The 23,098-nt window shown below is 36.4% G+C and overlaps 1 protein-coding gene across 1 annotated transcript in view; it reads left to right on the forward strand.

Annotated features, from left to right (window-relative positions):
- Positions 1-3,394: 3,394 nt before the first annotated feature.
- Apool (apolipoprotein O like) overlaps positions 3,395-23,098 on the forward strand; it is a 56,205-nt gene continuing 36,501 nt past the window's right edge. Inside the window, exon 1 of the mRNA XM_051141292.1 lies at positions 3,395-3,491. Coding sequence (XP_050997249.1) covers positions 3,477-3,491 — 15 coding nt within the window. The 5' untranslated portion in view covers positions 3,395-3,476. The remainder of the gene's footprint in view (positions 3,492-23,098) is intronic.

A 23,098-nucleotide genomic window follows, 5' to 3' on the forward strand; every position in this document is an offset into this window, starting at 1 on the left:
TTATACAGTGTATTGGGGGACTGGTCAGGAGGTAAACTGTCTTAAGTCAATTTGTACATTTTGGAAACTGCTAACCCACACTGCTGGTTCACTCAGGAATTTGAGTTTTATTCCTTCTCAAGTCTCTTAGGGGCATTGAAGACAAGATAGTATAGTTTTACAACCAAGTTTAGTTGGTTAGGGGACAAGATCATTTTAGATCAAGATAAAGAAGTTAAGCTATTAGAGTTGAGATAAGATAGATATTGAATCGCATTCGGAGATCTAGACCCAACAAGACAGGAAAAACACTTACTTCAAAGGAGACGAATGCAGATGGCCAAGTCACTATGAATGTAACATGTATAGAACTTAGTACTCTCATGATTGTCACATGGTTCTCCCTGCTGTATGTAGTTTGTTTTACACATGTGTAATAAAATAAAAGTATGTATTTAAAAAATTGAAAAAAAAAAAAAAAAACAAAAAACAAAAAAGAGTGTAAGAGACAGAGGGGGTGGAGGACACCAGAATAAAAAATTCTTGTAAATCAGCCAAGCAAGTAAGGCATATATGAACTCACAGAGACTTAAGCAACAAGAACAGGACCTACAAGGGTCTGAATCATGTCCTCTCTATACATACATATATACACCAATATAAATACACGTATATATGTGTATATATAAATATATATATCATACCCTTCAGTTTAATATTTTTATGGTACTCCTGAATGTATGAGTTGTTGAGTCTCTGATTATTGTGCCTTCTCTTGGGGCTTTTTTCCTTTTGTTGGTTTGCTCTGTTCTACATGGTATGGTAGATTTGTTTTATCTTATTACATTTTATTTGGTAAGCTCAAAATCATTTATTACTATCCCCAAGGGATGCATCTTGTACATCTTTTAGACAAACATTTATAATTATTTAACATCCACAGTCTATGAAAAATGATGCTTATAAAAATAAAACAAATACGGGTAAGAGAGAAAACAAAAGCAGAATACAAAGTAACCCTTATAGGAAGCCAGCAACTACTAAAATATTTGTATTTTCCTACTTTATATGGGAAAATATTTCAATGTTACTGAGTGTGAAATTGTTAATGAGCTTTAGCACATGGAAAAATATATGGAAAAACCAAAGTCTGCCTTGAAATACTAAGCTGCAGATTGGTCTTTGAAGATTAAGTAATTTATGGAGAAATTCAATTACTTGTCAATAGCTATGTAAGGAAATGTGATTTTTAAAATCAAAATTGAAAGTGAAATCATAGCATAAACACAAAAAGATGATTACATAGCAGTGGTAGAAATAAAACAGGCAGTAATGGAGTGTCTAGGTGATTTCCACACAATATACCCTAGTGACTAGGCAATTAATCAAAGGATTCTAGTGTTTTGCTCAGACAATTGCCACTCATTTTTAAAGAAGAGAAAGTTCCAAAGTTGTAACCAATGTGATAAAAGTTTAAGATTAATTTTCTGGAGAAGTTTTTTTTTTTTGGCTGAAAATGATCAATTATGGAAAGTTTTAATACCTTACTAATCAATTTTGAAGAAACAGAGACATGGATAGTATCTTAATTCCTGAAATTTTGAGTAAATAAGATTTCTCTTATTCTATACGTGCCTATTATGTTTTTGTATTTGCATATTTACTAATTTTGAAAGAAATTTTATTAAAATTAATGACAAGTGCACCTCAATCAAAATGTACCCCAAATCACACATCAAATATTCAGAAATATTAGATTTTGATAATGTAATTAAAAATCTGGAAAGGTTAAACCTCAAAACCAGAAAATGAAATATTTGCTAGTTCGCATTGTGGCTAACTAAAATGTAGATAGTTTTATTCCCATCAGAAAAATAAATTCATTAAAAATTTAAATATTGTCTATTTTTCTTTTATAGTTTGTGAAATAACATTTACTTGATTTTGTATTTTGTTTTCATGTGGATATTTTATTATGTATGCTATATAAGCTTAAAAACATAGTTATTTTATTCATGACAATTGTTATTTGTTTCATTTAATCATTTAATAATATATTTTCATGCATACTCACTAAAAAGAATCTACTTCAAGTATCATATATTCTTAGCATAGCATTACTGCTTAGTATATAGTTTACAATTAAGCAATATTTGTTGAGTGAATGAGTAAATGCTGTTAACTAATATTGAAAAGTTAATGGGAACATTATGAACATTCTTTTTCTCAGAATTATTCATATAGGCCTCAGGGAGCCTGTGCTCTTATAGTATCCCTCCTCACAATATATTCTCCTGAGACCATTATAATCATTATTTTATAATGTATTTTAGATCAAGTCACACCATTGCTGAAGCCTCTCCAATTACTTTCCATTTTTCCTTTTACAGTTTCCCCCTCTCATCTTCTCCCAGATCCTCCCCACGCCCCTACTCCGTACCTTCTTTGTCTCTTACTTTAGAAAACAAACCAGCAAATTAAAAAAAACAGCATAAACAAAACAAAACAAACAATTGAAATTAATTGTAGTGATACACAAAGCCCATTTTGCACTGTTTTTTTCCACTGCTGTGGATCCTACTACTTTAAGCCTTTTTTTGATACTACTCTTACATGGAATACTTGCCTACATTTCTTATGACTTCTCAAATCACTTTATCAGTACCTTTAATCTTTACGAACTACTAAACTCCATTTCATCTTGACAGATACCTTGTATTTTTCAAGCTTCTAATACATTGTGCGTGCGTGCCTGCCTGCGTGCGTGCGTGTGTGTGTGTGTGTGTGTGTGCCTAATTCACGTCAAGTTTGGTAGCATGTACCTTTTACACATTGAACCTTCTTGCCAGTTCTTGTTCTATTTCCTTGAATAGCATTTAGGCCTTTCTAATATTTGTCACTTTTTTTTCTGGTGGTTTATGATATTCCCCTAGAGTTTGTAGTGTACTCTGAAATACAGCCTGACCGAATTGGCGCTCAGTGACAGTTTTAGAAGGAATGTAATTGCCTCAGGGTTAGCATAAGTGACCAGCTCTTGTAACTGTAAGGTTGTTGTTGGTTTTTTGTTTTGTTTTGTGTTTTTTTAAGGTAGTTGAACTTAGTTTTAGGTTCTCATTTTTGTTTTGTGTTTGTTTGTTAGTTTTTTTAAGGCAGTGGAACTTAGTTTTAGGTTCTTATGTAGGCAAATCACATAAACAGACAAAAAAGTCATTCACCCGAGAAAACAACTTCTAACTGGAGTGTGGAGAATGTTCTGAGAGATTGTATCTATCAAGGACTGGAGTGTCAATCACAACTATAAGCCCCTTTCTCTGAGGGACTGCTAACTAGTCTATTAACTTCAGCTGCTGACAAAGCAGCGGCAGGAGGGCGGGGAAAGAGTAAGAGCAGGCAGCAACCAACGTAAAGGGGAGGAGCTGTGATGACGCAAGTCAAATTGAACTATTTTGTCCCTCTGAGCGCTCCGTCGGAAAATTTGAGCGGAGAGGGTCATAGGTATGGCGTCCTTTAGGGTAAGTGAAAAGAAACTTAGTTTTCCACTCCCCACTTGCTCTGAGCCCACATTTCAGTAATTGTGGAGGGGACCATCCATCGTAGCTCATCCAGCGAGCCACTCAGCAAGTGGCGGCCTGGAGGTGCTACTGTGAGAATCGGAACCTTTATTATTTGTAGCCTCCTCCTTAATCCCCTGGAGTTAATTGATAGTACCACGGAGGGGGGCTTTAATCCAGTAAAGCGCTTGGTGACGAAAAGGCAGGGGCTACTAGCCGCTCTGACAAAGGAAAAAAAATCTTTGGCATCCGTTTTAGTGCTCAGGGCGGGGCCCCATGACCAGAACGTAGGACTTCCTTCAGAAATTATCTGCGAGCAAAACAGAGTAGAGACGTCCCGGAGTTTGTATTGTTGGTGGGGTTATATAGTGTTGTTATTCCCAGTCGAATAACCAGTTTCTTTGGAGTTTAATGGGAAAAGGTGCTATTGTGCAGGAATCTGGGTAGAGAAAGCAAGCCAGCTGACTCAGGTTTCAACATGAGTTTACAAATACTTATCCACGTAATTAAATAAAAAAAAAGGTATATAATGACTTTTAGGCTAGACTGTTAGAAGAGTGTGAGTACTTCAGTCAGCAGCCGTTTTTAAGCTAGCTTGGTGTTCTTTATTTTACATTCTTACTGCATTTCTGCAGTTTGGGACTTCATTCTTTTGAACCGTGACCCACTCTCCTAACTGTACTCTACTCCCTCCATTCCTCCGATGGAATCCATTTTCTCCTGTGCTGCCATAGTACTTACACCAAAATGAGAGTGCGTCCCTCTATTTTTAAGCCTTTATAGACATTCCATTATCAGCTCTCAGGGGTCAGGTTGCACTTGTAGATAACAAGACATAACTTCTACTCTCCAGCTTCCTCTCCTGTCACCTAAGAATCCTCGACTCAGTACTTAAAGTCTTACTTTAGTTCTCCAAGCCGCTTTTACCTGCTCTTTCTGCAATTACTAAAGTGCCCATACCCGTTCTTATTTAATTTCTAGCAGGCATGTCCAACCAACCTTTTGATAATGTGACCCCACATTGTGATCTACAAAGTTCGAACTGGAGAATCACAATCAAATTATAAAACAAAAACCAAAAAGTTACAATATTTAAATTGGTTTATGATTTTGTGCTGGGTAGGATATGGTCTATAGGCCACAGGTAGCACAGGCTTGCTCCCTTTGCTAAACACAGAATGCCTCTTCTAAGGGAGTGTCCTTAACAGCTGTAATGATCCCCATGAATAGTTATTGGCAACCATACTGATAAGTTAGCTAAAAGTTTTAAGTCCATTTCTGATGGACGAACCAAGAGTGGACTTGTGACCAAAAAGTTACTTGGTGCCCAAGTTCAGGGATGCAGAGTTTTTAAAGACACAAACCACAAAGATATATCAGAGTTAGATGAGGGTCAGAGTAACCTTGAAGCACTTATTCCTGGCAGATATAGTGATTATTTTACATACAACTTGCGAATTATTAATTGTCAAGATGGTTAATACATCTGAACCATGATCAAAGCCATAGCAGTTTCAAATGTGTTGCCAAGGCAGACATGACCATTGTGGGGAGGAGGTAAAGAGCTGAGAACTATCTAAGCAAACAGAAAATGGAGTCAGACAGGATGATGTTACCTTAGTCATTTCATTTCCCCATTCTTAAACATTATTATTATATTTTTGGTCTTGGCTAAGGGGTATATACTTATTTCTAAGGATTGATTTGTGCGTGTGCATATGTGTGTGTGTGCGTGTGTAATGAAGTTTAAAAGATAATTTATTATATAAGGCCCAGAGAAAGTCTTATAAAAAGGGGGAGTAAGGGACCAGTCTTATAAAAAGGGGGAATAAGAGACCAGCCAGGGCAGTGAAAAGTGTTGTGTGAGCTATGGATTTTATTCATTTTATGGTAACATGAGTTATTTCATTTATATTTTTGTTCTAAATTATTTTTATCTCTTTGTAAAGTTTTCTTTTTTATGATAATTTTTGATTTGCTAGCATAGAAGCAGCAAGTCTCTCCTAGTGTCACACAGTCTTCCCTGGAACATGAAAATTAAGTTGAAACCTCACTTGTTTTGGAGAACTGCTTCTGTCAGAGATATTTGGGTATGATGTGTATCAAAGATAACCGAAGGTGTATGAACATGTTTGATTAAGTATCTGTTGTAGGCTCTTCCCCGCCCACACCCGAGTAGAGCCTCAGAGTTCAAGGAAGCAGCTTTTTATCACCATTTCTGACATTATTGGAACAAGGAGTGGTTAGCCCACCTGTGGATGTTTTCTAGTAGTGCTCACAACCAAAGAGAGGACTTGAGACAGTGGATGCTCAAGTGCTATTAGCACTGTGGGAGTCATACATTGTCTAGGAGATTTCTCCAAATTTAAGTGTTTAGATTTCATAAGGAAATTGACCTAGGGGGAATAAGGGACCAGCCAGGGCAGTGAAAAGTGTTGTGTGAGCTATGGATTTTATTCACCCGTTCCAACCTGATGTGGCTTCCTTTGTGGTCTCAGGTCAGTTCTTAAAGGCCCTCTCACCCAGCATCTTAGAATTTGCTTATTGACCTCTGAAAGGTGTATTACCTTAATCTGCTGCTTGTTGTATGGCCTGGTCTCCGTGGTAGTTTTCCTCAGCTGTTTGAAGACTAAATATTTTGCGGTGTTAGTGCCAAATCCAGGCTATGAATGCTTCTGCAGTCACTTCTGCAAACATGGAACCGCCTCTGTGTTTGTGCCAAACAGCTCTGCCAGCACCAGCAGCAGTCAGGCCAGATATTGAAGATCCGTACCAACTAGGGTCCAATGTCTAAGTCACCAGAGGTCCAGAGTCATTCTGAGCTGAGGCTCAGCCACTAGACAAAAGAGGTCTGTCTCTTTTGGTTATCCCTGCATCCGCGGTGATCTGCGTTGGACCGCGGTGGACCATGGTGGTTTGGTGCCCCGCAGCGGTAGTCTGTGGTACTCTAGTAAGCCTGCTCTGGTATGCAGTAATTAGGTTATGTTCCAGAAAATTTTTATTTTCTGATATTCTGCTACTGTCCAGTAAAAGCTAATAGAAGACTTCTCTAGCAATGACATGAATCAGTTGCTTTTTTTCTTTTGCTAAGAAAAAATTTCTCTGAGGAAACCCCTTGTCAGCTTTATAGTCGTCAGCCCTCCTCTCTTATGCTGTCTTCTTTCATACATTATCCTTCAGGCAGGAAGCTAGAAATTTGAATACAGATGTTTTGACAGAGAATCTCTGTCAAGTATATAGTAGTTATCACAGATTTTAAAAAGCTGCCCCAGCCACACATGACTGTATACCTCTTTTATCCTAGCACTTGGGAGACAGAGACAGGTGGATCTCTGAGTTCTAGACCTGCCTAGTCTATAGAACGAGTTTCTCTATTTAGAGAGAAAGAAAAAAAGAAAAGAAAAGAAATTGTCTTTCCTCCCCTGCAGTGTATAAGGGTCCTTCCCCCTCATGTCCACACCAGCATTTACTGTCATTCCTGGATCATGGCCATTCTGACTAGTGTGATATAGAATTATGGAGTGGTTTAAATCTGCATTTCCCTGATGGCTAAAGGTGTGCAACATTTAAAAATGCTTTCTGGATATCTGTATTTCTTTTGAGAACTCTCTGTTCTAGGGGTCATCTTTTAAATGGATTAAATTGGTTTATTTGTACACTTCAGCCTCCCAGAAGTGCTTCAGTTGACAATTTACATGTACATTGGCCTGGTAGGTTGAATACACATAGCAAAAGTCATAACAAACACCCTGACTCCATCTGCCCAGGTCTTGTCTGGAAAACACATGCAGTATGAAAACTTACACCCCAGAGCTTATTCCCATGGTTTCTTCACAGGCATTTAGTTTTAGTTTCAACAAGTTGGCTATTTGAAGGGCTGATGAGCAAGGACCAAATTGTACAAATACATTTTGGATGTTTATTCTCGCATTTGCATTGTTTTGTTGTTGTTGTGTTCGGTTATCACAATTTTTTCTCAAGAGTTTTGCAAGAAAATGCAAGTGTGTGTGTGTGTGTGTGTGTGTGTTAAAGTTTCCTTTTTCAGTAAAGTACCTGTTTTTCATTTTCTACTACAATAAATGATACTATGGCTTAAAGACTTTATATTCTTAGTAGACTTAAGGACATTTTATTCTTTTAGAGATGATTCACTTACCCACTATTTCCAGAAGAAAATAAGCACACTGATATATACAGGGCCTCTGTCCGTGACTCACTGGTGATTACTGTAAAGCAGGGCACTCTTGTCTAAGACTTTTATGTTGCTGCCAAGAAATAGCTCCTAGGCTGTGTCTCTGAGATGAAGCAGTACTATCTTTTTTTTTTTTTTTTTCTTTTCAGTTTCAGCTAGAGAAAATACAAGTATATCTGTTAAAGTATAAGGTGAGTTTACTGGTACCTGTTATTATCACAGACTTTAATATCCTTGGAAAATAGTCTAGCATATATAGGGGTATAGTCCAGAATTCAGAAAAAGGAAGTAAGATGAACTTTCACAGATAGGAAAAATAGGCTGAGCTTCTTCTTTATGATTCAAAAGAGTACACATAGATCAGTGAAAATTATATGGTCATTAACTCAGCCCAATGAAGAACTTTCTCACAAAGACATCATAAAAAAAAGTTTTGTGGGAATGATGCTATATTGGCATTGTTTCATTTTACTGCAGATACAAATACACTGCGGTTTCTTAGGAATATGTTTTAAAAAGGATTTTAGCTATAGCAGTGGCTGAGCCAGAGGATGTATTGTGGAAGTCTTATATTTTGAGATATAAATTCTCATACTTAAAAAGATGATATATCCGTTATATGTACATTGCATGTAAGACTAATCTCTTATTATTTTACATTTTATCTAATAATTATTTGTTTCTTCTAGAGCAGTTCTTGATCTTTCAATTCAACTTCTGTTCCACCTCCTGCCTGTTATTTTGTCAGTCGTGTATGTATGCCTCTGTGTTTCCCTCTGGTATGTACATACTAGTGCTGTAGGGGAATTACCTAGAAAAAAACACCACTGCTGTATTTAGTCATAGTTCTCCCTTCACTACTGAAAAGATAAATATTGGGAAATAAAGAACTAGTAAATAGAGGTTTAAATACAACTTCCATTGTTTTCTACTCAGATCTAGTGATCCAGAGTTTACACATAGCTTTGTGGTGATATATTTTTCTCAAATAAATGGAAACATAAAAATGAGTCAAAGAGGTAGAGTCGATGGCTAAGACAGAGTAAACAAGTCCTTAATAGTTCCTGCCTCACAAATATGTCTGCCAGATATACTAGGCCAGAAAGCTGAAGAAGATGCTCTAACATTAGAGAGAGTCTTGTATGACTGCTCAGGTAACAAACTGTCTCTGTCATCTTCTCATTTGGAAAGCTACTAACCTGCACCCCCTGTAATAGTTTTATTCCTTCTTAAGTCTCTGATGGGATTGAAGACAAGATAGTTTAGCTATACAATTAAGCTTAGTTGATTAGGGGTTAAGATGTTTTTAGGTCTAGATAGATGTTTTAAGTTGATATCGACAATATGTGATGGAGATTGATTTACGTTCAGAATTTTAGACACACTAAGATAGGAAGTATATACAATAAACTACTTATAGCAAGAAAAGCCATGACATAATCAGGAATTAAATAAATGTTACATTCTTAGTATTTTGGCTATTTATATTTGACAGCCTAGAAGAAAACATCTTTCCTATCTTTTAATTTGTTCACTTTACATCCAGATTGTATCTGCCTTCCTTATCCCCTCTTCCTTCCTTCCCTTGCCCTCAGAAAGGTGAGCCCACCTCCCCTAACATCTGACCTCACCCTATCAAGTCTCATATACTACCTGTATCCTCTTCCTCTGTGGCCTAGTGAGGCTGCCCTGCCAGGGGGAAATGATTAACATCAGGGGGCAAAGTCCATGTCAGAAGTAGTCTCTACTTCTCATATTGTGGGGCCCATAGGAGACTGTTCTGCCTATCTACTATATCTAAACAGAGGATCTAGGCCCACATCATACATAGTCCTTGGTTGGTGCATCAGTCTCTGTATTATAGTGTGGTTATCCTGTATTATGTGGCTAATATCTGCTTATAAGTGAGTATATACTATACATGTCTTTCTGGACCTGGGTTACATCATTTAGGATGATCTTTTGTAGTTCCATCCATTTGCTTGCAAATTACAAGATTCCTTGTTTTTAATAGCTGAGTAGTATTCGATTGTGTATATGTACCACAGTTTCTTTATCCATTCTTTGGTTGAGGGACATCTAGGTTGTTTCCAGATTCTGGCTATTACGAATAAAGCTGCTATGAACATAGTTGAGCTAATGTGCTTGTTGTATGGTGGAACATCTTTCGCTGTTTTTGAGTGCCTGCTATTTGCCAGGTTAGCTGCAGGATTTGGGAGGTCATTCTAGTGGGGATGGAGAAGGGAGTCCAGGCACTGAGAAAAGGATATGCTTTACAGTACATGTTTGAGGCCTGGAAATATTCATATAGCTAGAGTCAAAGGGTATATCGGCAGAGATGAGTAAAGATGGTTGTTGCGATGGGAGAACAAAGCAGTAATTTAGAAAGACTATTTAGCAATCCTATATAGCTTATTTAATTTTTTTGAAATTTTGTAACATATAAATCCTAAACTGGAAACAACTTGAGTGCTTTCAGTGTTCCTTCTCTACATCTCTGCCAGCTATGCAGAACCTACATTTTTCATATGTGCATGAAACATGGCTTCAAGTCTTTAAAATAAAGTTGCTGTTTTTGACAGTATATATAGTATTTGTCTGACCTTTATAACCATAAACTGAATAAAATTGAGTTATGGCATTCCTGTGCCATTTCTAAAGAATTCTAATTGTATGGACTATGTATATTTTTATTTTTATTTTTCTATTGGATCTTTATGTATCTCAGATGTTTTCAACTGCCACTCAGTAATTACTGCACTACCATTTACAGTCATAAAAATGTTTAGAAATTCTAAAATAATTTAGTATTTTCATATAATTTTTAATTAGAATATTCAGTGTTTAAAATACATTATCATTCTGGTTCTATTATTGAATTATACAGCCACATTAGGCTGTGCTGTTTGTTCTGGTTATCTTATGTTCGGCCTTTTAAGTGCTAGAGCTTTAATTTTTATGCAAATTACATCTCACATGTACCATGCAATTCTCATCCATCTTAGACTAGGGAGTTAAACCCATTCTTCATCACTCACTCTCTTCTATTTTTCAGTTTTACTAATTGGCCTATGTTATAGATGTTATAATATTTAAATGAAGTAGACCTGAATGGATAATTGAGCTCAGAAAGAACCTCAGAAATTGCTATCTTTAAAAGTGTTTTTATAGTTGTTTGCTTTTTCCTCCATAAATGTGAAATGAATGTATATAACTTGTTGGCTTTATGTGCAGGCTGGGGGATGTGCTTAGAGAATAAAACACAGCCTTTTCACCAGTGTCTTTTCAGTCCTTAAAGGACCTTATAGAGTGCTTGTGTCTATTATACTTATCTGACCTTTTCAAAATATTATGTTTACTTTCTGCATTATTAACATATATTCTGATGCAGATTAGTCATTCAAAAATGTTAATTATCTACCACTTTCCATCACAGCATTATTATAGCACAATTACTATTTTGTAAGCACATTCATCTTAAGATGTGGCACATATCAGTACTTGCTGTTAGTGTCCCCTAGTATTTATATCTCAAGAAAATACCAGCTCCTGTGCACATTCTAAATGACATTTGAATGTGGGCAACAGAGCAGAGAGATAAAAGAATCTATGTGTGCTCTGTCTCTGTCTGTCTGTCTCTATCCCCCTGCCCCACCTCTGTAGTTGAAAGCAGAAAAAGGATTTATTTAATGTGGTCACATCAGGAAAAAGGACAAAGAAATTATCTTCAGAAATCCCCAAGGTCTGTCTTGGGGGCCTGAAGTAAGATATTAAAGTTTTAATAGAAGGCCAAGGATTTGCACAACTAAGAAATTCCATATAAGCTGTGGTCCTCCCCACCACTGACCATTCCTTGCCTGGGATTCAGTCTCATCATTTAAGGTATTTGTTACAAAGTTGTTACAACTGTGTGAAATCTCTTTCAAAGACACAACAAAGACACAAGTTCTCCCTGACTGTGGCCTCTTCCTTTTTGTAGCATGAGATTCCCAGGGAAATTCCTATCACTTTGGGGTTCATTGCTTCAGTTTTCTGAAAGTCAGATTGAGAAACACAAGGGTCTCTTAGACTGTCTCCATTTTCTGCCATGCCAGGTACAATTCTTCACTGTTTTAACACCTCAGTCTTGAGCTGGAATTATTTTTTGTTTTTTGTTTTTGTTTTTTTTTAACAAGTGTAATAAGTAGAATGCAAGTAAGGACCAAATATATTTAGTTAGTGCCAGGCAAGTAGCAGTGTATAAGAATTTTTTTAACCTTTTGGCTTTTAGTTACTTTTAAAAGACTGACAAAGCAACTTCATTTTCTTCATTAAAGATAGGGTGTCATCACATTTGACCATGTCCCCTGGAGGGGGAGACCTGGTGGCACTCAGAGGAAGTACAGCAGGTAGCCAAGAAGAGACTTGATACCATATGAGAATATATAGGGGGAGGTAATCCCCCTCAGGAACAGTCATAGGGGAGGGGAATAATGGGAGAATGGGGGGGGGAGGAATGGGAGGATACAAGGGATGGGATAAACATTGAGATGTAACAAGAATAAATTAATAAAAAAAAAGAAAAAATAAATAAAGAAAAAATCATAAAAAAAACCAAAAAAAAAAAAACAAAAACAAAACAACAACAACAACAACAAAAAGATAGGGTGTCATCATGAAGCTTAGGTCAACTTAAATTTAAGGTCCTCCTGTTTGTTTCCCAAATGGTGGGATTATGGGGAAATGCTACCATGACCAGTGTGACTTTATTTCACTTTTGGCAGCTTCCCCTTTGTCTCTGAACAATATTTTCTGAAGACATTGCTGACTGACCATCTGGTGGTTTGTTCTCCTTTGTCCTGTAAAGTCAGAGAAGATTTGTCCTGCTTTGTCTGAATTGATGGCATATCAGTTGTAAGTGACAGATGGCAAAGAATTAGTGCTAATAACCATTTAGGCTCAATTTTAAGTACCTGAAGTATAGAAGAAGGAGCTCCACTTCCTGGCATACCTGAAGCTCATTCTGCTTATTCAAAACTGTTGAGGATCATTTGTACGAGCTGTACTTCTGTAGTGTTGACAGTTTAGTTATAAGGCTTTTCAGAAACATCTATCAAGTCACCATCCCTAATTAGCTATAAGGTTTTACAAAAACATACCCATCAAGACTAAAAGTATTTTGAAAATTAATTGTAAACATATTTATAAATGCCCAGTACTTGTTAATCTTTACAAGATTACATAGTTTGAAGCATTTATACACATAAAACACCAAGCGATAATTAGTATAATTATACAGAGGTACTAAATGGAAGTGATTTCTAAAGCTAAATATAGACTCTTTGGATTAGTAGAATAAGACGATAGCACGGACAATCAAAATCTCTTACAAATTTGGGAAAGAGTGCTAGTTATTACAAATAGGTTATATACAAGTATATTTATACACACTACCAACATACTTATCAGAGTGTGTGTGTGTGTGTGTGTGTGTGTACAATCTCCAGGTTTTAATTAGCAAGTGTCTACAATGACTGTTTTAATGTCTTTTTAAGTTTGTAAGAAGTAAGAGGTCAGCATTACACCATACACAAAAGGAAAGCATTGTATCCAGAGAGTGAGTCTCTGAAGGCCCATCATTATCTGTTTTAAGGAAGTGCCAGTTGGTGTCAGGAGTCAGCAACTAAAGGGACAAAAAGTAAAAAGAAAATGTTACAAGGTCCAATATGGTATGAAAAGATTCTGTCATTTATATAAGGTTGTTACTTTATTTATTCATTTATTTATTTTTAATTATTTTATTTTGTACATATATATTTATATTATTATACATATATACAATAGATTACCTATGGCAAGAAGAACCGTGACACAATCAGGAATTATATAAATGTTACATTCTTAGTGTTTTGGCTATTTGTATTTGACAGCCTTGGAGAAGACATCTTTCCTATCTTGGTACATCTAAATTTCTGAATATAAATCAATCTTCATCACATATTATAATTACCAACTTAGAACATCTATCTAGACCTAAAAACATCTTAACCCCTAACCAATTAAGCTTCATTGTAAAACTAAGCTACCTGGTCTTCAACTCCCTCAGAGACTTCAGAAGGAGTAAACTTGGTTACCTGAGTATGCCGGGGGTACAGCTTAGTAGCTTTCCAAATGAAAAGATGACAGAGACAATTTGCTACCTGAACAGTCACCCAAAACTCTCTATAACGTTGGAGCATCTTCTTCAGCCTTCTGGCCCAGGATATCTGACAGACATATTTGTGAGGCAGGAACTATTGAGGACTTGCTTACCCTGTCTTGGCAGAGTTTGGCCATTGACTCTGCCTGAATCCAAGCTTGGCCTTTTTTAAGGCAGAATTCTGTCTGTGATAGAAATGAGGACCTTTTGCCCAGTGTCTAGTTTGCCATATTTGAAGCCATCTCCATAAGGACGTTCTTTGATGCTCATCATCTTCTTTGAGGTAGGCTGGGTATTGCCAGGAGTTAACTTGTCTCATTGGCAATAAATCTTTAATAAAAACATTTTAAAAGTGCCATATCCCACATGTGTCTGGGGTTTTTGAAGATCTTGTCTTTCTCTAAAGTCGTATCTATCTGCTGCAACTAAGATGTATATTCTTGTGATAAGAGTAGACTTGCAATTGGCATGACCATGATTTAATCTACTAACGTTTAATTTGAATAACTTATTTCTTCTAAGCAGCTTGATAGCACTCTCAAAGCATTGGAAGTAAACCTTGTATTATAATTGAGTTATATGGGTACAATAATTCCTATATGTGTGTGTGTGTGTGTGTGTGTGTGCGTGTGTGTGTGTATGTGTGTGTATGTATGTATGTGTATAAAGTGTGTGAAGAATAATCTTAAATTTGAATTTTATACCACTGTATCAAGAACTTATTTTGCATCAACATACAAAATTCTATATCAGTGAATTGAAAATACCTTGTAAATGACAACTAAGGCATTAAGTTGAGGAGTAGATTCACTAATCTACTTTTTGTTCTATCTTCCCTGTACATTTCCATGTTTCCCCTTCTTTCTTTTCAACCATTTTCTCCAAACAGGATGTCAATGTCCAGTATGCCGCGAGGAATACATCTTGTCAGATCTGATCCAATGTCAGTGTCTGGTTCTTTTGTTCTGAAAGCATATAATTTCTCAGGAGTATTATACAGTCCTAAAATTAAAAGTGTATAAAAGATGTGTGTGTGATACATAGAACAATTAAATCTAGATTTCTGCTCTTTGTGTGAGCAGGAAAAAAAAAATCTGTAAATCTTCATTCATGCCATATGAAGAATGCCGTCTAATAGTAATTCTTAGGGGTTCTGTAGTCAACAAGAAGCATTGTCTATGCCTGGATATGCACATTTCAGCCAGAGCTAGTCTCTTATGGTTGGATTAACAATATAAGTTACCTGCTTGTTCTGCAGTTTAAATTCTTCCCATCCTGATTGTAGCCCCCTCCCTCCCTCATCCCCTCTCCCTCCCTCCCTTAGTACTCAGACAGGGGAGCCCTCTTCCCCTAATATCTGACCTCAGCCTATCAAGTCTCATCTGTATTAGTTGTAACCTCTTCCTCTGTAGCCTGGCATGGCCGTCTTGTCAGGGGGAAGTGATCTAAGTTTGGTGGCCAGAGTGCATGCCTGAAGTAGTCCCTACTCTCCAGACATGGGATCCACAAGCAGACTGTGCTACTACATCCAAGCAGTGGGTCTAAGTCCACATCATACATGGCCCTTGGTTGATGTTTCTGACTGTTTTGTAGTGTAGTTATCCTGTATTATGTGGCTAATGTCTGGTTATGAGTGAGTATATACCATGTGTGTCTTTCTGGGTCTGAATAAATTATTTGATTGGTAGGTAATGGCTATTCCAAAAGCTAAAAAATTTTTTTTCTTCCCATCCACATAGCTTCACCCAACTTTGTTCTTTTAAAGTAACAACCTTCTTAGACTAGGACACTATAAAAAGGCCAAATCTAAGAAGGTTGTTACTTTAAAAGAACAAAGTTGGGTGAAGTTATGTGGACGGGAAGAAATTTTTTTTTTTTTTTTGGCTTTTGGAATAGCTATCACCTACCAATCAAATAATTTATTCATATTTATTAAATACATTATGCTTGTTGCTGCATGTACCAGGGGTCAAGACAAATATAAGCTTTATAAGTTAGTTATTGGAGAGAAAGGATGTTTCTCTGAGTTGAAAAATGCAGGGTGTATAGAGGACTTATTTTAGAGTTCTGTTGTTCAGTCAGGGGAGTTTTTGTGGATGAAAGAAAGCATTGAGAATATTTTTGCTTGTCCTCCATAAGCTCTATGAGTTGTCTCTCATTCTTATCCAGAATTATGTCTGGCCCATGGCCAAGGAAAAGCTGTGCATGTTCTGGCCTGCTAGGCCCATTGCTCAAACTGGCTCTGGCTGGCTGCAGCTGTTACTGTCTCTCCTTCCACACTTGGCTGCTTAGAAGGCACTGTGCTGAGCAATAACACTCATTGGTTATTTTGTTTGTATGAACCTTACATGCTTTGAGTTTGTAAACTTTATGTAATATAAAGCTTAGGTATATAATATATGCACTCCTATTCACAGATTAGGCATCAATTGTAGTGGGGTCAGTTTAAATTAGTTGCTTACAAAGTGTCATTTGCAACACAAAACTGGTTCTGAAATGAACTTTGACTTTCTTTTTTTTTTTTTTAACTTTTATTAAATGTCTATGATTTACATGTCATGTACCAAAATCCCTCTCCTCCCCCCAGTAAAATAAAACAAACGGAAAAACAGAAAATCTTGTTACAGAAGCTGTAGTGTATCACACAGTATAGCCTTTTGTCCACATATGTTTACTTTCAAATGTTCATTGCTACGAGTCATGAGTCTGGTTGGAGGCCTACACTGTCATTACCGGATCTTCACTGGGACTGCTGTCGTATATCTTATTGTTGCTGTGTGTCAAGGAGATTCTAAATCTTTGAGTCTATAGGTCTGGTCCCTTCATGTGTTCCAGCAGGTCTTAAATGGGGTAGATGTTGGAGTGAGGTCCACATAGAGCCCTGGATAAGGTCCCACTCCCTTGTCCTCAGAGCAGGGCCTGCTCTCTTGCTCCCCTGTCATCATTGGCAAGGCCAGCTCTCCTGCTTCCGTGTCCTCGGGACAGGGGAACTTTGACCTTCTTAAGACACTTTTCTAAGTAGGCACAAGTTTGAAACACAAACAGCGGAAAACAAAACATTTTTTAACAAAACATAAAACTTTTGCTGTAAGTTCATCACAAAGAGCAAAACAATGTAACAACGTTTTGTAGACTTAGACATAAGAATTAGGTTCTAGTTATACCTTTGTATTTTTACGTTAGAACATTAACAGTTTTGAAAGAGACAAATCTTACTGGTTTTCAAACTGGATTTTTATAATTGCAATGAAATATCATTTTTTGGTAGTTTTTTAGCTTTGTTATGAATCTGTATTGAAAACAGACTAGATTTTCAGAATAAATACAAATTTCTAACACTATCAAACAAGTTTTAAATTGTCAGGAATTATAAAAAATTATGTGTGTGTATGTGCCTTCTGTGTAGGTTGTCTGTGGAGACTAGAAGGCATCAGGTTCCTTGGAGCTAGAAGTGTAGGCCGTTTTGAGCTATCTGATATAGGAACATAACTCTGGAAGAGCAGGAGTTTAAACTACTGAGCCATTGTTCCAGCCCAAACATGGTTTTCTGCCTTACCAAGTAGACATCAAAAGCAGCTGCTACTGGCTGAACTGTAAAGATAGGAAACTGTCCCTAGAGTAAAATGACTCCAACCAACTGCTAGGAATACCTATATTTCCTCTCCACTCAGGGTCAGCTAACTGCAGTGGCAGACACCCCAAAATGTCTTCATTCTACTTGAATTGCCATTTTTTATTGAACTTGGGAAGTCACAGCCTTCCCCAGGTTCAGTTACCTGTCCTCAATAAGCTAGAAGAGTCAAATTAATAGTGGAAAGTAGAAAAGGGAGATTTATTCAGTGTGGCCACACTGGGGAGAGGGACAAAGAGATCCTGTGAACTCACCCAAGTCCATAACCTAAATCTGAGTTTTTGCTAAGACACTGAATCAATGATTTATAAATCTGACTATTTCTACACTCCCTGTTGTTGTTAAGTCAGTTTTAACTGTAGATTCCAAACCTTTTATCAACACCACCTGAAATGATACTGTGTTGGATTATCATGAAGATTTACAAACTCAATGTGTGTAAACTTCCTGGAACATGGCTAAGTGCTCCTCAAACACAGAACACAGTGTCTTTAGGGAACTTTTATGTGACTAGAGGCATCACAGTAAAGTATGGCAGAATACCATAGTTTTACCAGAGAGTAGAGCCATTCCATAGTTGATTGTACCACACTGCTATGTTTTCTTTCCTTACCATTGTGTGCCTCTACTACCATCATTTGCTCAGCATCCGTTCTTTCTTATTTCTTCTATTTCTTGTTATTTATTTCACTTCTTAACTAATACATTATTTAGTGTAGCTTTTTATAAAGACAGCTACTGGAATACCCTTGCCTCAGCCTTTTGACTCTTTCTTTTAGTTAGGTATTGGATGTTCAAGGAACAGTTTTTGGGCAGGATATTTTAAGTTATTTAGTCTTGTTTCTTTTCTGCTTCTCATGATTTTAGGACTTCCCTGATGCCTAGAAGTTCTAGATAGCTGCTATTTTCTGAATATTTTACTTTCACAGATGTGTCCTGTGTCACTACTTGCTGTTACTGTTACTTAATACTTTGCTTAAATGGAATTTGTAAAGAGGACATTTTCCAAGGTGTGTGAACAGGAAAATGACTCTCCTATGTAATTATACTATGTGGTTTTTATTTTTAAAAATCAAACAAATGTATTAGTCAAATTTTATATCAGTAAAGGAATTGTTTTTTCCTGAGACAGGATTTCTCTGTGTAGCCTTGGTTGTCCTAGACTCACTTTGTAGACCAGGCTGGCCTCAAACTCACACAGATCTGTCTGTCTCTGTTTCCCTGAGTGCTGGGATTACAGGCATGTATCACTACTGAAAATATTTTTTTCCTGAAGAATTGTTTTTCCCCCTTCCTTATTTCAGATGATTGGGTTTGTACTTGACTATGTGTCCCCATAGCATTGTTAGACTAGAAATACAAAATTGGTATTCATATGTCTTCTAAAAGTAGTTTGGAAAATGCCAGGTAATAGAAAACTACATTTATTATACAAATCAAAAGAATGTATAAAGATGATATAATTAATTTAAATTTTAAATGTTGGTTCTTGAGTTTATATAAAATATATTAATGATTTGCTATTATTAATTTATACTAAAACATGTGCCTGATATAAACCGAGGGATAAATTGTCAATAAAGCTTCTAAGCTTTATTTACTTCAATGTAAGAAGAAGATAATGAGGTTCAAAGTAGCAAGAGAAAACAAATCCAATTAAAGGGCTATGGAAAACATCACTGTGAGTCCTTATCTAGCAGTTATTGAGCCTGTTGATTGATTTATCTGGTAAAAGATCTTCTAGAGCTAGTCTGCTGACCCGAGTTTCATCCCAGATCCCACGTAGGTGGAAGAAGAGAACAGACTGCAGACTTGTCCCCTGACCACAGCATGTGCCCTGTGGCACCCGCACTACTCTTTTCCTCTTTCTCAAGTTAAAATAAAAACAAAGAATGATCTGTTCTCAAAAATGATATTTTGTGGGGCAATGATGCAGAGGTTAGTCAGAAGAACCCTGAAGGAAAGTACTGAAGGAGACACAAAGCTGGGAAAATAATAGATGGCATGTTTGCTCAGAGATGGAATGAGGGAGCAGGAAACAGTTCATTTTTTATGTTTATATCCACAAAACAGCATCCAAGTTTTTTTTAAGACTGAGAAAAGGTAAATATAATATATACTTGTCTTTTATGATCACCATTCTCTGAATTAATAATATAGGACATCTTTCTAGAAAACCCCTCCTGTATAAGGATAAAATTTCTCATTTTAAATATTTCCCTTTATCCTTTTTAAAAGACTAACACCATTGTATTTCTTTACAATGACCAGGACTAGCTTTTCTCCGTCTTTTCAAGGTGTGTGTGTGTGTGTGTGTGTGTGTGTGTGTGTGTGTGTGTGTGTGTGTGTGTGTGTATTCTGGATATAGAGTATTGATACGGAAGTAGTTTAATCTCTTTTTGAAAGAATCACAAGTTATTAAATGTTGCAGCTCCAAAACTGTATGGTTTAATAAAATTGTCTTCAATAACAGAAACTATCTAAACCTATGATGCCTAGTAGAATAGCACGAAGCACACATTTTAACCTATGGAGGCCTTAAAATGTGCTTAGTGGCATGGAGGAGCTGGTTTTTAAATTAGTTTTATTTTTAAGTGATTGTCATGTAATAGGACATGTGATCAGGGCCCTAAATATGTGCTCTAGATACTTCTTTTTAAAATAAGATATGACTAGTTTTTTTCATATTCGCTTAGGCGATCTGGTATTAAAATAGTCATGTTGTAAGTACTAGCTAGTGCTACTGTTAGATTTGAATGCTTCTAAACTTTTACATTGCTGATCAAATTATGATGAGTATTTCTACTCCATTGCTGATGTTTAATAATACTTTGTATTGCTTCTTTTCTTACCACACAAACTCTACTATCCTTATCAAAACAGAAAATAGAAGGTAAGGAAGGCAAGGTAGCTCATTGGCGTTAAGCACTTGCCCTTCATACCTGCAGATTTAAGTTTAAACCCTGGGCTCACATGGTAAGAGAGGACTGATTACCACAAGTTATCCTCTGACCTTCACATATATTCATGGCATGTCCCTATCCCCACAACACACAAAACAAATACATGTAATTTTAAAAGAAAGTAGGTCTTCAGAATGAAGTTTTCAAAATTCCAGGGAATAGTTCTTAATTCTGTGTATACTTAATTTAGTATTAGTGTTCTTTATTTTATATAAATGTATATTTTGCTTGTGTGTGTGTATGTGGTGCCCACAGAGGCCGGAAGAGAATGTGGAACTGGGTATACAAGTGGTTGTAAGCTATCATGTCTGTGCTGGGAATTCAACCCTGATCCTTGGGAAGAGCAGCTAATGCTTTCAACCCCTGAACTATCTTTTCAGCCCTTAATTTAAATTTTAAATTAGCATACAAGTATTAACTATCATAATGTTTTTTAAAAATAAAGTATGTTATAGTTGATTCCTCCCTCATTTCTCCATTCCCCTTTCCTTCCATGCTGTTCCTTTGTATTCTGAGTCTTCTGTTTTTCCTCCCCCTATTTCCAGGGCACCTTTTTAATAGTAACCTTTACTCCTAGATTATTAAAATTCCCCTGTAGTTTTTATAATCACAATATTTGATGTGAGTAAAACTTATGGTATACTTCGTGCAACATCGCTAAATATAATTAGTTTCCAGTGACTTCCTTTTTTTTTGAGGATACAGGTGGCAATATCTTATCTGCTGCAAAATTATATACTTGAAAATTATCACTATCATTTACCATCATACATTGTCATAATTAGAAGAAACTCTGGAGTTCTGTAGTGCAGCCTTCTTTCAAAAGTGAGGAATCTAAGGCACAAAAGGTCACATAGTGAATTAGCAGCTGGGTTGAGGCTAGAACACACTTTTTCTATTTCACAGCAGTGTATTCCTTCAATGATGCCATTTTTACCTTTGCCTTTTAGACCTTCACAAGTGAACCAGCCCCAGGGCACTGTAAAGTACAAAATTCTATTTAGCTGCTAATGGCTGTCCTGTATTTTGATGACTAATCTAACTTGTCACAGCTCATTAAATACTGGAAATAGACTCTCTAAATTCTTGAGCCAAATATTTAAAAGCATTTTATACCTGCAATATTGCAAGCACTATTGAATTTTACAAATCTAAATTTGAAGGTCCAGCTGGCTGTTTGCATGAGGAACTTGTTGCATAGCTTTATCGTAGGGTGCCAGCAGTTAGTGGGGCATGTTACTACAGGTGTCTAAAATATGATTTCTCTTTCTTTGTGCAAGGAGGAGAAAGCACAATCACTTTTCTGAATTATATTGTTCAAAAGGCTAAATATTGTGGTTGTAATTCTGTGAGACAGATTATAATGCAGGCCAGCTTCACTTTTCTCCAACAGTGAAACTATTCTAACCTGCCCACAGCATTTGCTGCTGCTATTAGATCTGACATTTTAAAATGTCATGGTGGATTTCATGAGCAAAATTCTCCAGAAGTGAAAGATACACTTGATTTTAGCCAAAAGGCCGAAAAGCATTCAAAAGTAAATGATAAACAATTAATCCACAGATTTCCTGGGCCCACATCTTTTCTACTCGAATTTCCATATCTATCTAGCTAAAGCTGTCGTCACTCTCTAAAGAGTTAATAGTCTTCTTGGGGAGTAAATGATTGCATCAGTGACACATGAAATAAAAGCTCAGGATAAGAGTTAGGGAGAAAGAAGAATACCTGTATAGATTGGAACTAGATTACAGAGAACATGAAAGGTAAAAAAAAAAAAAAATGGTTTTAAGCAGTATGTTAGGAAAGAGGAAGCCAATTTATTTTCTTGAAGCAGCATAGTGATCTGATTGACAATAAAATTATCTTGACTTGACAGAGGCAATTACACTTGGCTGGAGTTAGATGAGCTGATAGAGTCATGGCCATGGGCTATGAGACTAAGGATGACAGCAATGATGATGACGATGATGCTAATAGCTAATATATACTGAACCCTTTCTCTGTGTTAGTTTCTTTGTGATAGGTGACATTAGACATATGGACATTGACGCATGGATTCACTTTCTCAGAGCCACATCATGAATAAACAGTAGAGCCATAATTTACATTCAAATTTTACGCTAAAAATCTGTCCTCTTTGTATTACTTTACCAACTAGATGCTAAGGGCCTGGTCTACGTTGGTGGTTCCTATAGTCACTTGTGTATACCTATATTATAATGCTCATTTGACATAAGTTATATTATATATTGTCTCTCCTTTTATTAGACTGAGACTCTGAGAATGAGGATTATACCTTATAACGACAGTACATTTTCATTACAATGTCTAGTTGATGTTTGCCTCTTCCTCATCCTCTTTTTCTGCTTCCTCCTCCTCCTTGTATGTTAATTACCTTTATCCAAGCATGAGTTACAGTGTTGTTGGCCATGAGGTCAATGTTAATGAATCAATAAAATATATTAATAAAATGTCTTGAGTTACAAATGAATGTGAAACCAGGTTATATATTGATGAAAATGAAACTGGTGAATCATGGGAAGCTAACCCTGGATTTTCCCCTGGAACAGTGGTTCCCAGCTACTTTATAAAACAGAACAAACA

Source organism: Acomys russatus, chromosome X (assembly GCF_903995435.1).
Source record: "Acomys russatus chromosome X, mAcoRus1.1, whole genome shotgun sequence".
Classification (NCBI taxonomy): domain Eukaryota; kingdom Metazoa; phylum Chordata; class Mammalia; order Rodentia; family Muridae; genus Acomys; species Acomys russatus.